At 40.3% G+C, this 13403-nt stretch overlaps 1 protein-coding gene and 1 pseudogene across 1 annotated transcript in view; both read right to left on the minus strand.

The window, feature by feature from the left end:
• LOC114039839 (DNA (cytosine-5)-methyltransferase 1-like) overlaps positions 1-11584 on the minus strand; it is a 54607-nt gene extending 43023 nt beyond the window's left edge. Inside the window, exon 1 of the mRNA XM_027857715.1 lies at positions 11513-11584. Within this exon, the coding sequence (XP_027713516.1) occupies positions 11513-11584 (72 nt within the window). The remainder of the gene's footprint in view (positions 1-11512) is intronic.
• Positions 11585-12218: 634 nt separating this feature from the next.
• On the minus strand, positions 12219-12661 carry LOC114039840 (annotated as a pseudogene).
• Between the last annotated feature and the right edge of the window lie 742 nt (positions 12662-13403).

Consider the following 13403-nt stretch of genomic DNA (forward strand, 5'->3'; position numbering starts at 1 on the left):
TGCCCTTCTTTCTCTAGGAGTGGGGAGAGGGAGAAGAGGAAAGAAACATGTATTGAATACTGCATATACTGTAGGTGTCTAATAGTTTGGGTTGTTTCTTACAAGGAAGGCTATGAAGAAGAAAAGATGTAAAAACAGAAAGGTTAGCAATTTTAAAAAATCAAATTAAGTGAGAAACTGAACACTAGAACAATATCTGTTTCTCTGAACAGAGAAATGGGTCAGGGCAACTGGCCTAAGGAAATAAACACTGATCTAGATCTGCTGAAGTCTGTTTTAAGAAATTAAGTTCTTACTTAACACTTACTAGCTGTGTGACCCTGGGCAAGTCACTTAACCCTGACCACCTCACCAAAAAAAAAAAAAAAAAAAAAAAATTAAGCTCTTGCAAATTAGTTGCTTGGCAGTAAGCTAGGGTTCCTCATAGCTTATGTTCCAGGGACTACTACAGTGCCTGGCACATAAAAGGCACTTAATAAATGCTTGTTGATTTGCCTTGGTGTAGGGTATTCAGAAATTCTATTCTCTTTGAGGAAAAAAAAAGAATGGCTCTGGGATTAGCTCTTATTAATAAGGAACAATGAGCTCAACAAAAAGAGTCTTGTACTTCAAAACCAAAAAATCTTAGTATGGAAGAAAAAAAAGTTCATCTTAGATATCAGAGACATTATTCATTGGCCACATAGGAGAGAGAGTCACTGACTAAATCAGCCAAGACCTCAAGTTGTTTTTAATTGCCGTCTTAGGCCAACTGACAAAGAAGCTACAAATGATCCTCTATGAGAAGATACCAAAGGAATCTTGGAAGGAATTCTCTTTTCCGTTAAAAAAAAATAGCTTCACCTTCTAACCCTTTAAACCTGAAAAGGGTCAAACATACTCGTTAGAGTTCAAGCGGTTTCAGGGACCCAAGCTATATCCTTCAATCAGCACAAATGAAGCTTAGGCAGACCCTTAACAGGAATACTGGGCCAGGAAAGGCTACCAAAGGGAACCAGCTCAATAACCAAAGTCAATATCAAGGAGGTGACATTGCACTAGTCAGTCCTTCATGAACCATTTAGGGCACGCAGTGCGTGCCAAAACAGCAGCACTTAAGGACCATGAGCAAAAGATGGGGGTAACACAAACTAGTTAGGAAAAAAGAGCGGTATTTCTCCTAATTACTTTAAGCCTGACACCTACTGGCCAAATTATTCAACAGTCAGGACACCTCGCAAGACTGCAAATCACCTGAAAGGTTAGGATGTCATGACGATCCTGTCGTCAGCATAGCTTGGCCAACACTTGGGGAGGGCAGAGGGTGGATGGAGTAGATAATTTCCTGGCCAAGTAGTGACGATATCAGAAACCATCAACAAGAGACAATTACCTAAACTCATTCCACTGTGTATCAAGAATTTCTAGTCAACATCAAAGTCCCTGCTGTTGAACAACATGCTGAATTTATTGTTTACTGCGTGAATCTACCGAGTCTGGAAAACAGAAAGGAGTCCTGTAATATCCAGTATTCCTTGTTATATTTTAAACATCCACCTGTTGACCTTTACCCGTTTTGGCTCACTAGGATGTGAAGTTTTTCTTCGAAGGGCCAACACCTATGGAGAAATGTAGGGGAAATGTAAGGTTTCCCATATTAATTATGACGCTTTCAAAAAATGCGCCTATACTGCTGCCCAGATAACAGCAGAGATCAACATGGTGGGTGTGAGTGGCTCAAAACAGACGAGGAAGATGCAGACAAGCTACTGAAAAAAGAAAATTATTCCGTAGCCGAATGGCATCCCTAACCTGGATCTAGGCTTGTTCTAGATAACTACCCATCACAGCACCATTGTCTGCACATATAAGCCTACCACCATGCCCTAAGTCGAGTTTTATATTCACATGAAATCATCAAGGAACATGGGGAGGGGCTGGGAGAGTGGGTTTTGTATGTGTATAGGAAAGCAACTGGACCTCAATGAAAATGTCAATAGTAACAGTCTTATCTTGCACAATAAGTGGGTCAGCACCTGGCCCTAGCTCAGAAGGGTCTTTATACTAAAGGAAAGTAAGTCCCAGAACTACCTAAGGGCCAAAGAATAATCTCACTGATTAGGTCAAAGGAGTCTTTAAAGATGCTGAATACTCCAGTGATACAAAGTGCTGATTATTGGAACAATTAATAAGCTATTTGTGTTAATGAACCAACTAGTTTATGATAGAGCTATCTTCAACCATCTCCAGCATTCCATCTTAAAAAACATCAAACGTGAGAATAGATGCTGTACAAAATTCTCACAAACATTCATTAACCCTATGAAATTTGTTTAAGGAAAAGGCGCAAGTAGAAAGATTCTAAGAAGCTACTGGAGACAAACTAAATTTTTTTTCTTTTTAAGGAATCTGGGTCTCCCTATACTACCCAGACTGGAAATGCAGTAGCCACTCAGGGCCAGACCACACTGGTTAAAAACAGAAGCTTTGGCCTGCTTCTATTTCTAACCCAGGCTGGTTCACTCCTCCTTAGGCAGCCCAGTGGCCCCAAGCTCTCAAGGTTCACCATATTGGTGAACAAACATCTGATAGCCTTTGGCCCTACTACAGCTCAGAATTTCTGAACTCAATATATCCACCAGCCTCAATCTCCCCCTTTCACCAGCAGGTGTTATAAATATATGCCACCTTACCAAACCAAGTCAGCACCTGGTTCTGTAAACACCTGGTTCATCATTCCTCAGGACAGGTTGACAGATTTGAAATCTAAAGCTCCCGAGTTAAAATTCTAGCTCTGCTGTACTTGCAATCTGTCTGATTTTAGGTAAGTCGGTCTACTTCTTGGGTTCCCAGATACTTTATACAAAAGAAAAGGGAAACTGGACTAACTTGAAGCCCGTGGTCTTATTGACATAAGTCAACCGATACAATCAATAGCAGGCTACAAGCTGAGGAGATCTAAGGTTATGGTACTCAGCACCCAACAGGCTAAGCCCTACCACAGATTTGGCCAAAACTACTCAAGAAGCCAGATGAACCGTCAGCTACAAGGTTGACTGTGTTTGTGAATTGTAGCAAGTATACCAGTTCTGAAATGATGAGCCCCTCAGAGAACCCCGAGCACATGCAAACAATGGACAAGAAGAACTGCCATTCCGCTGGCTCAGCTCTCTTTTACAGGGCCTGTGATCATCCAAGATTACCCAACCTGTTAGTGACAGAGTATTTACACTACAACTCTGGGCTTAGCCAATGGACCAACCCAGAAGACTCCTCTCAGGACTAGGTCTCTTTTTTTTTGGAGCTAGGTTACAAGGCAACTGCAGCGTAAGAGGGAAAAACTGGAAATTGCCACGGGTTTTATAAAACAGGAACAGCAGTTTCAAAGAAGATTTTCATATTCACATAGCAGAGAAACAACGGCAGGGTTAATAGGCTGAGTTTTCAGTGCTCAATCTCAGTAGACATCACTAATACCATGTTCGTTAAGAGAGTCCTAGAGACAGCATATTTCTTAGAAGTGAGACCAAGAAGTGTGAATAGAACAGAAAGAACCAAAGAGCCATAGACCAGAGAGGCAAGTTGGCACTCTAGGCCCTATTTGTCAATCTTCCCGCCCCACCTTACAATCTCTTAAACACACAGACACAGAACAGGTAGTAACTAAGCCATTACTTACTGCTCTAGAAATTCTTCAATTCCTTGATAGATCTTTAATTCTAAAGAAGAGTGTTAAAATATCCAACTGACATCCAGTCAAGGTTGAATGATAACTTGATTCTTCATCCAAGGGATGGTGCCCAAAGAAAATACCGTCAAACCAAAGAGCAGTTTCCTCTCACCTCCTCTCAACACACCCAAAACCCAACAGATTAACAACTGGTAACAGACTGTCTTGATGGCATCTCTCCCTGATGGGATTTTAAGCTCATACTGTCACCCACACAGGGGGCAGCTGCCCTTCTGATTGGCTACTGGCCTTCCACTCCAGGTGAGATGCTATACACCTGCATCTATTCTACTTCCTCCCAGCTGAAAGCACTTCTGTTCCAGCCATTATGAGAGTGCCTTCTTCCCTTTAGGGAAAGACATTGCAGGGCTGGGTCTCAGGGACCAAGTCACTAATACCACTCCTATTTAGCTCAGTGGGAGACTGTATCCTCTAGAACATAGTGGGGTGGGGAGGATACTTTTCTGTGAATTCCTTTTTTTTAATTTATTTATTTTATATTATTTTATTTTAATTACTATTATCGTTATTATTACTGCACTCTTAGCATTTGGTATAGTGCCTGGCATGTAGTAGCTGCTTGAAAAAAATGTTTGTTGACTTGACAGCATTACCATCATGGCTTCCAGTCCATGGGAAAATGTAGCTCCCCTTTCAATAGGGTAAGCATTTGAAGCTTGCTGTATGTGAGGCACTATGCTAAGTACTGGGAATACAAAACAAAAAAAGACTGATGTGTCCTGGCCTCAAGTTGCTTCTGTTCTAGGAACAGAACATATAAACAGATAAGTAAATACAAGACAATCTGAAAAGGGAAAGCAATGCATTTAGAACCTAGGGCCTCAGCAAAGCTCATCTCCCCATAGGAGGTAAACTTCACCTGGGGTAAAGTTGGAGGAAATTGGCAATTTTAATGTGACTCAAATTCCACAAGTACTGTACTTATTTTTTCATTAATTAATTAATTTGGTTTTAGTTTTCAACATTCACTTCCATAAGATTTTGAGTTCTAAATTTAAGTACTGTACTTATTAAGTACATGCAGTGTGCCAAGCACTGTGCTAAGGGATGGGGGAGACAAAAACCCTAAGTTCCTGCCATCGAGGAGCTCACGTTCTTTTTTTTTAATGTTTATTTTTTAGTTAGTTTTAGTTTCAACATTAACTTTCATAAGATTTTGAGTTTTAAATTTTCTCCCCTTCTTCCCCCCAACCAAGGTGGCATGTAATCTGATATAGGCTATACACATACAATCAAATTAAACATATTTCCACATTACTCATGTTATAAAAAACAATTAGAACCAAAGGGAAAAACCATGAGAGAGAAAAAAAAAACTAGGAAAGAAAGAGAGAGAAAATAGTGTGCTTCGATCTGCATTCAGACTCCACAGTTCTTTGTCTGGTTATGGACAGCATTTTCAATCATGAGTCTTTTGGAATTGTCTTAGTTCATCGCATTGCTGAGGAGAATTAAGTCTATCAATGTTGGTCATCACACAATGTTGCTATTACTATGTACAGTGTTCTCCTGGTTCTGCTCACTTCACTCAGCATCAGTTCGTATAAGTCTTTCCATGTTTTTCTGAAGTCTGCCCGCTCATCATTTCTTATAGAACAATAGTATTCCATTACATTCATGTACCACAACTTGTTCTGCCATTCCCTAGTTGATAAGCATCCCCTCAATTTCCAAGTCTTGATCACTACAAAAAGAGCTGCTATGAATATTTTTACATACCTGAGTCCTTTTCCCATTTTCATGATCTCTTTGGATTGATCACCTTCTTTTAATTACTCTCACCCCTCTAGATTTTCACAACACTGCTCACTTCTAGTTTTCTTCCTACTTGGCTGAATGATCCTTCTCAGTCTCCTTTGTTGCTTCTTTTTCTATGTCATACTCATTAACTGTGGATCTCCCCCACATCTCTGTGGAAGACCCTCTACTCTTTCCTTCCATACTAGTTCACTTTGTGATCTTATTAGCAAGGAGCTCACATCCTGCTGGAAGGCAGGGTATGGTCCACAGATAAATTGAAATGAGGAGGGAGTAGATAACAAGCATGGAGGACAGCCTGGGCAAAGAAGCAAAAAAATGGAATGCTGAGGTTGGAAAACCAGAAGGAGGTTTATTCGGCTGGAATACAGAGTTAGGTGAAGAGAAGTAACCTGATCAAATGTAGTAGGCTGGGGCAGATTGGGAAGGGTTTTGTTGTTTGGATTTACATATTAAATTGAAGAATTGGTCTTTTATCTTAGAGGCAGTAGGGAGCCACTGATGCTTTTTGAACTGAACAGGTCTGCCTGCCTATATCTCCACTCTCTGGACCTCCATTTTGAGAAAGGATCTGGACCAACTACACTTCATTCATCCTCTGGACTTTACCACTATGGCTCAGTGGGAGTGTCTCTCTCTTGTCCCTTTGCCTCAATTTTCAGCTCCCTTTTAATGTGTTGTCTTTCACAATTAGAATGTAAACTCTCATGCAAGGGCGGTTTTTCCTTTTGCTTGTATTTTTGAATCCCTAGTGTTTAGCATACAGTAAGTGCTTAATAAATGCTTGTTGACCTGACTTCATGGTGCTGAAGGAATTTAGAGCTACTGTTTTTGGCTGATAAATTTGCCAGGTGAAGTTGATGAAGTGATTTTAGCTTATTCCCTGGATTACAGTCCTCGTGCTCTGATTCCCTTCCTCCTTGCCTCTCCCTGAAGGGAGGAAGCAATGGGGGTAAATATGGTGTCTTCATGGGCACCAATCCTTTCACAATTTTAGCAATCAAGGAATATTGTTTGAAATGTGTGTCATAAATTTGGTTTATTAATCATCTGCTATATGAGCTTTCCCTCCTAGCTTTAGCGACACCAGGACTTTTTAAACAATCTTATCTTTATTGATGTCTTTTATTTTTGCCACTTTCACTTCTATTTCCAAATATATCCTTCTCTCTCCCCTACCCAGTTACCAGCTCTTACTAACAAAAAAAAAAAAAAAAAAGTTTTTTGAAAGGAAAAAAAGCATTTTGGCAAAGCAACATACTATTCCTATCTGGCAGTTTGTACAATATTTCAAACCTACAGTACCCACCTCTGCAAAGAAGAAAGGTGCATTTTTCTCTACTATTAAATACTCCATGACCCAGTTCTGTCATAATTACACACTTGTATTTTTGGTTGTTCTTTCCATTTACATTGTTAGAAATCATTTTCCATATTGTTTTTTTCTATTCTGCTGACTTCATTCTTTATCAGTTCATTTAAGTCTTCTTCTGCCTCTTCCTATTCCTGTGTATAAACACATACACAATTTGCCTAGAACATAGTGTGAGGAGCAGTGAAAAGAAATAAAGTAGGCTGGAGCCAGATTGGGAAGGGCTTTGTTATTTGAATTTGTTTTTTAAATCACACACACACACACACACACACACACACACACACACACACATACACACACACTCTTCAGATAGCAAAAATCTACATTTTCTTCCTCCCATTCCAACACCCTTCCCAATTAAGAAAGAAAGAAAAGTAAACTACCTCCCCTTTATAAACAAATATGGGCAAGCAAAACAAATGTCCTCCCTCATTGGCCAAGTCTCTCTCCACCCCCCCCAAAAAAAAGTCTCACTCTGTACTCTGAATCCTTCATCTCTTTACCAGGTGATAAGTAACATGTTTCATCATTAATCCTCTGGAATTATGGCTGGTCATTATGCCGATCAGATTCACTAATTCTTTCAAAGTTGTTTGTCTTTAACAAATTCTTGTTATTGTGTAAGTTGTTCTGATTCTGTTTACTTCACTCTGCATCAGTTCGTATAAGTTTTCCCAGGTTTCTTTGAAACCATCCCCTCCATCTTTTCTTGCAGAAAAATAATACTCCATCACATTCACATACCATAACTTGTTTAGCCATTCCCCAGTTGATGGACACCTCCTCAGATATACTCTCTTTGCCACCTCTAAAAGAGCTATAAATATTTTGTGCATCATTAAGATTTTTGTTTTTTGCATAAGACTAATCTCTCTCTTAATCTTCTTTCCCTCTAATTCCCCCTTTTCCCCTTTCCCCCTGTACCCAACTTTGTACACATGTTCTTTCCTCATTTGACCACTTCAGAGAGGACACATGTAGAATCTCCCAATATTTGAATGTAAACATTTTATCCTTGTTTAGTCCCTTATGATTGTTTAGTCATGTTTACCTTTTTATGTCTCCCTTAACTCCAGTGTTTGAACTTCAAAGTTTCTACATATCTCTGGTCTTTTCATCAGGAATGTTTGGAAGTCTGTTTACTTAGAGGTTCATTTTTTCTCCTGTAGCATTATACTGAGTTTTTCTGGATAAGTTATTCTTGTCTGTAAGCCCATATCCTTTGCCTTCTGGAATATTTTTTCCAAGCTCTCAGCTCCTTTATGAAAGTGGCTGCTAAATCTTGTGTGACCTTGACTGTGATTCCTTGGCACTTTAATACTTCCTTCTTGGCTGCTTGCAGTATTTTTTTTTTAATCTAGAAGCTTTGAATTTTGTCTATAATGTTCCTGGGAGCTTTCATTTTGGGATGTAACCAATGGGTTCTTTCTATTTCCACTTTGCCCTCTGGTTCTAAGAGATCTGGGCAGTTTTCTTAAGATTTATTAAAACATGATGTCTTTTGGTCATAAGGTTCAGGTCATCCAATGTTTCTTAAATTATTTCCTCGATCTGTTTTCTAGGTCTATTGTTTTTACTATGAAACACCTTACATTTTCTTCTATTTATTCAGCATTTTAATTTAGTTTTAATTTTTCTTGGAGTTATTGGCTTCCATTTGGTCCATTCTAATTTTTAGGGATTTTGTTGCTTGGGTAAGGTTTTGTACCTCACATGCCAACTGTTAATTTCCTTTCCAAATCTTTCTTCTGTAGCTCTCATTTCTTCTCATTTTTTTTCCTCTTGCACTCTCACTTAATTTATAAAAAAACATTTTAAAACTCTTTTGTAAACTCTTGCTTCATCTCTTACAGGAATTCTAGTTAAATTTGTGCCCAAGTTATGTTTTTCTTCAAGGCTGTGCTTATGGATGTTTTGGAGTAATTTTCCTCTTTCAGGTTTGAGTGATCATAATAGCTTTTTATGATGGGATCCTTTTGTCTATTTGTTTATTAAATCTATTAGCCTACTTCTTGACTTCAGATTTGATGTTAGGGCAAGGCTCTGAACACTTCTGGAGGGTAGGTCTGGCATGATCTTGTTGTTGCTTTCTTGGAGGTATTGAGGGTTATACTATTCTAGGATCTCAGGGATAGCTTAGGCTCAGGTCCTGTAAGCTTTCTTTCATTGCTCTCATAGTGGTCTAATCTAAGGGAAAGTCTGCTGCCATTCTGGTGAGCTCTGCAAGTTCCTGACCCAGGCTGCTGCTATACTCAACCACTATCATCCAGCTGGAAAGCTCTGTTTTCGAATGACAAAACTGTAGACTCTCTTGTTCTGAGATTTCAGAACTGATTATTCCTTTGCAGGTTTTGGACTGGGCTGGAAGGTGGCACTGTGACCCCACTCTGCTCCTGAGGTCTGAGCCACTCAGCTGCTGCTGGCTTCTGAACTTGTTCCCCAGGACCCTCTGCCCCATACCTCTGGAGTGCCACCCTTGGGCACAGTTCCCCTCCTCTATTCACCTTGGATCTGTGACCTAGAGCTGAATAGCGGGCAACAAAGCTGCCAGTTAGCACCTGTTCCTGCACGCTTTGCTCAGTGTCCTGGTATGGGTTTGGGACCTCCTCTTTTGCATCCTCTCCCTGGGTGCTAGGTTGCCTCCTGCAGACCCTGTCCCCAATGTCCACATACCTGTCTCCCTATGCTGACCTGGGTGGGAAAAAAATGTCTTATTGTGACTTTTTTCCCCATCAAGATTTGATCTGATGCATTTTCTAGATCTGTTTGGAGGCAGGAATGAGGGACCAAGTACTACTTCCTGCTACTCCAATATCTTGATGCTGCCTCTGCTGTTGTTTGAATTTAAATGGATGTGGGATGATTTTTTTTTTCTTTGAGACAATCAGGGTTAAGTGACTTGCCCAGGGTCACATAGCTAGTAAGTGTCTGAGGACAGATTTGAACTCAGGTCTTCCTAACTCTAGGGCTGGTGCTCTATCCACTGAGCCACCTAACTGCCCCTGAATTTAAATGTTAAATTGAGGAATTTTAAAAATCCAATCCCCTCCCTTTGACCCAGCAATAGCACCTCTAAGGCTGTATTCCAAAGAGATCATACAAATGGGAAAAGGACCCACATGTATAAAAATATTTATAGCAGCTATATGCCCATCAATTGGGGAATGGCTGAACAAGTTGTGGTATATGAATGTAATGGAATACTATTGTGCTATAAGAAATGATGAGCAGGCAGACTTCAGAAAAACCTGGAAAGACTTGTATGGTCTGATGCTGAGTGAAGTGAGCAAAACCAGGAGAACGTTGCACACAATAACAGCCACGTTGTGTGATGACTAATATTGATAGACTTAACCCTTCCTAGCAATACAAAGATCTAAGATATCTCCAAAGGTCTCATGATGGAAAATGCTATCCACATCCAAAGAAAGAACTATAGAGTTTGAATGCAGATCAAAGCATACTATTTACTATTTTTTTCTTCTGTTTGGTTTTGTTTCCTCTTTCTTGTGGTTTCTCCTATTGGTTCTAATTCTTCCTTAGAACATGACTAATGTGAAAATATGTTTAATAGGAATGTATATGTATAGTCTATATCAGATTGTGCGCCGTCTTGGGGGGGGAGGAAGAGGGAGAAAAATTTTAAACTCAAAAGCTTATGGAAGTGATTATTGATAAATCAAAATAAATTAATAAAAAATAAATAAATTTTTAAAAATTCAGTCCCCTACTGATGCTCATCTAATTTATGTCCAGTTCTTTGCCAGCACAAAAAAAGTGCTGCTATGAATATTTTGGTGTATGATCTTTCTGTCTTTAAGCTCCCTGGGGTTATATGACCAGCAGTGGGATCTCTGGGTCAAAGTTAATGGACATTTTGATCACTTTTTTTTTAAATCAAACTATTTATTTTTTTATCAAACCACTAGGAAAATATGATATAGCTTTGAAACACTGAACAGGAAGGCTATGTTAATTGCATTCAATAAGAAGTTGATATAAAGAGAACAGGATCTTTTCCAGCACAATGCCTGGTACTAACATGTTGCTCAAAGTTTTAACCAACAGTGATAACTGGATAATTGGTGCTAGCTGCCTCCTGTACTTTGGGGCAGAAAAAAGCTCTCCCTTGCAACCTGCTTAGAAGTTTAAGTTGTCTTCCTACCCTTCCCCATCCTAAGAGGGTCCTCTCAACAAGTTGTTTCTGTCGAAGAGGGCAAATGAGCAGGACCAGGGTCAGGTATCATATCCTTTTCTGCTTTGGGGAAAACTAACTTTCTTCCAAACCAATCTTCTACCATTCCTTTAAGCAAGAGGCTTCAGATTGTTCCGCAAGCAAAAAGAGGGTTAACTCAAAACCATTTCATGTTAGTCTCAAAAAAAACTTTAATTGAAGTGTTGTCCCTGTAGTACCTTCCAGAAGGGCAAGAAAAAGTAACCTGAGCAGCAGTCCTATAAAAGCCAATGCAGGGGACAGCTAGGTGGCACACTGGATAGAGCACTGGTTCTGAAGTCCAGAGGACCTGAGTTCAAATCCGGCCTCAGACCAAACACTTGACATTTCTAGCTGTGTGACCCTGGGCAAGTCACTTAACCCCCATTGCCTAAAAAAAAAAAAAAAAAAAAGGTAAAAGCCAATGCGAAGGAACCTGAGCCTCACATGCCTGGCGGGAGATTTCCCTTTTATGATCCTGCTTGGTGTCCCAGCTGAAAGCTGGCATGCGCACTGTCTTGATCAAAGGAAAGATCACCTGGGAGCTGCTCAGTGCTGTAATCCAAGCAACCCTCTTTCCCCAGACTCCCCTCTGAATGCCAGGTTCTCATATTGGGGAGAAAAGCATAACTGTGTTACTCTTTTCCAATCAGTAGTGAGCTCATGGCTGTTGCTTTCTGTCGAAGAGGGCAAATTTTCTATGGGAAATGGTTCCATCAGGTAGATGTGAAGTTGGCACCAAACAAAGGGCTACCTCAGGGATTAATACCAGATGGGAGGTAGGTCGGGGAGGAGAACTGCTAATACCTATAAACCCAAAGGATTACTCCAGCTTCTAGGAATGGAATACCTCTGAACCAGCTGAAAGCTGTTAAGGGCTCCAACTGATAGATTAGAGGTCATCTTCACTGAAGGGATGGGTCTGGGTACTATTAGCCCTCCATACCACCTCCAATCCAGATACAAGCATTTCCATTTCTTCCATTTCTTCACCTCTGGGCTAAAACACATAATGGAACCAACAGAGTTCAGAGACAGGTGTGAAATTCCCATAAAAGTATTCTTAAAATTGCTACCAACCTCAATTTCTTCATTCCTAAATTTTGAAAGGTAAAAATTTCCAAACATTTTTACAAGTAGACTCATTCTCCCACCCCAGATGATGACCAACAATGACTCCATTTTGCAATGAATGTCAGGGAATCCTTCATTTTATTGGTCATGGTGGGGATGAGGTGCATGTGGTCATCAACACATTTGGTCATACAGGACTCTAGCTACCTCTTCACCTGCTGCTCCTTGCTCCCAGCATCCATCAAGTCTTTGGCTTTGTCATTGTAGTGCATGGTGCATCAAGCCAGGTGGTCCTAGAATTTCTCCAGTTCACTGGTGACAAGGGCCTGTGCCTGGACCAAGGGAGCATGGCAGCGTGCAATGCACTGATGAACTTGTTTCATGGAGGCCTAGGTATCTTCACAGCAGCTGGCGCTGCACTGGAACATGGTACCCTGCATCTTGCAGATATTCTCCCACTCCAGCCCTTTCACCATGGTATCCACTACCACAGCTGCTGCGACTCCACCATGGTGCACACCCCCACTCCTCAGTCCCACACCCTGCCCCGCTCTGCCCAAGTGCTCTACCCCAGCATTCACATGGAGCTCCCCATTTTGATCACTTTTAAAAAGCACCATTCCACACTGCTCTCTGGAATTATTGGAATTCCATTTGGAAACCTCCATCCAACCAAGTTGATCATCAAATTTGTTTGAATTGAATGTAGATTAGGAGAAAATGGAATGTGAATTCATGAGAGGATTTCCCCATGAGTAGAGTGAAGTAGCTTCCAGTTACAAGGACGTCAATGCTTCTCAGAAGCATTTTTTAAATTCTTTGATGTTGGACTGTCTTCTGGGTGGTGATGTTCTCAGACAACAGACCCTGAAGATACAAAGGAAAAAAATTCCAAAAAGGAGAATGAATGAAAGTTACCTGAAAAGACTGATATGGACACATAGAAAACTCACCCACTAAGATAGATTTTTTTTTAATATGCACAGAAGATAGAAGCAAGAGAAGGCAAGAGAGGATGCACATGACATTGTCATATGGCACTGTAAAAATGATGTCAGAAGTGCTCAAACTAAAAACAATTTTTAAAAAAGATCTTTTTTGTTGTTGTTTAGCTAGAAGAGGAGCAAAAGAGAACTAGGACTCCTGCTTGGGGTGGATAGGATAACAGGCAACTGAGAGAAGGTAGAAATGTTCAGTTCTTACTTTGCTTCTCATTTCTCTACCAAGGAGAAGGACTTTTGGACTGAAAAGGA

This window comes from Vombatus ursinus, unplaced genomic scaffold (genome assembly GCF_900497805.2).
Source record: "Vombatus ursinus unplaced genomic scaffold, bare-nosed wombat genome assembly UNPS02012319.1, whole genome shotgun sequence".
Classification (NCBI taxonomy): Eukaryota; Metazoa; Chordata; class Mammalia; order Diprotodontia; family Vombatidae; genus Vombatus; species Vombatus ursinus.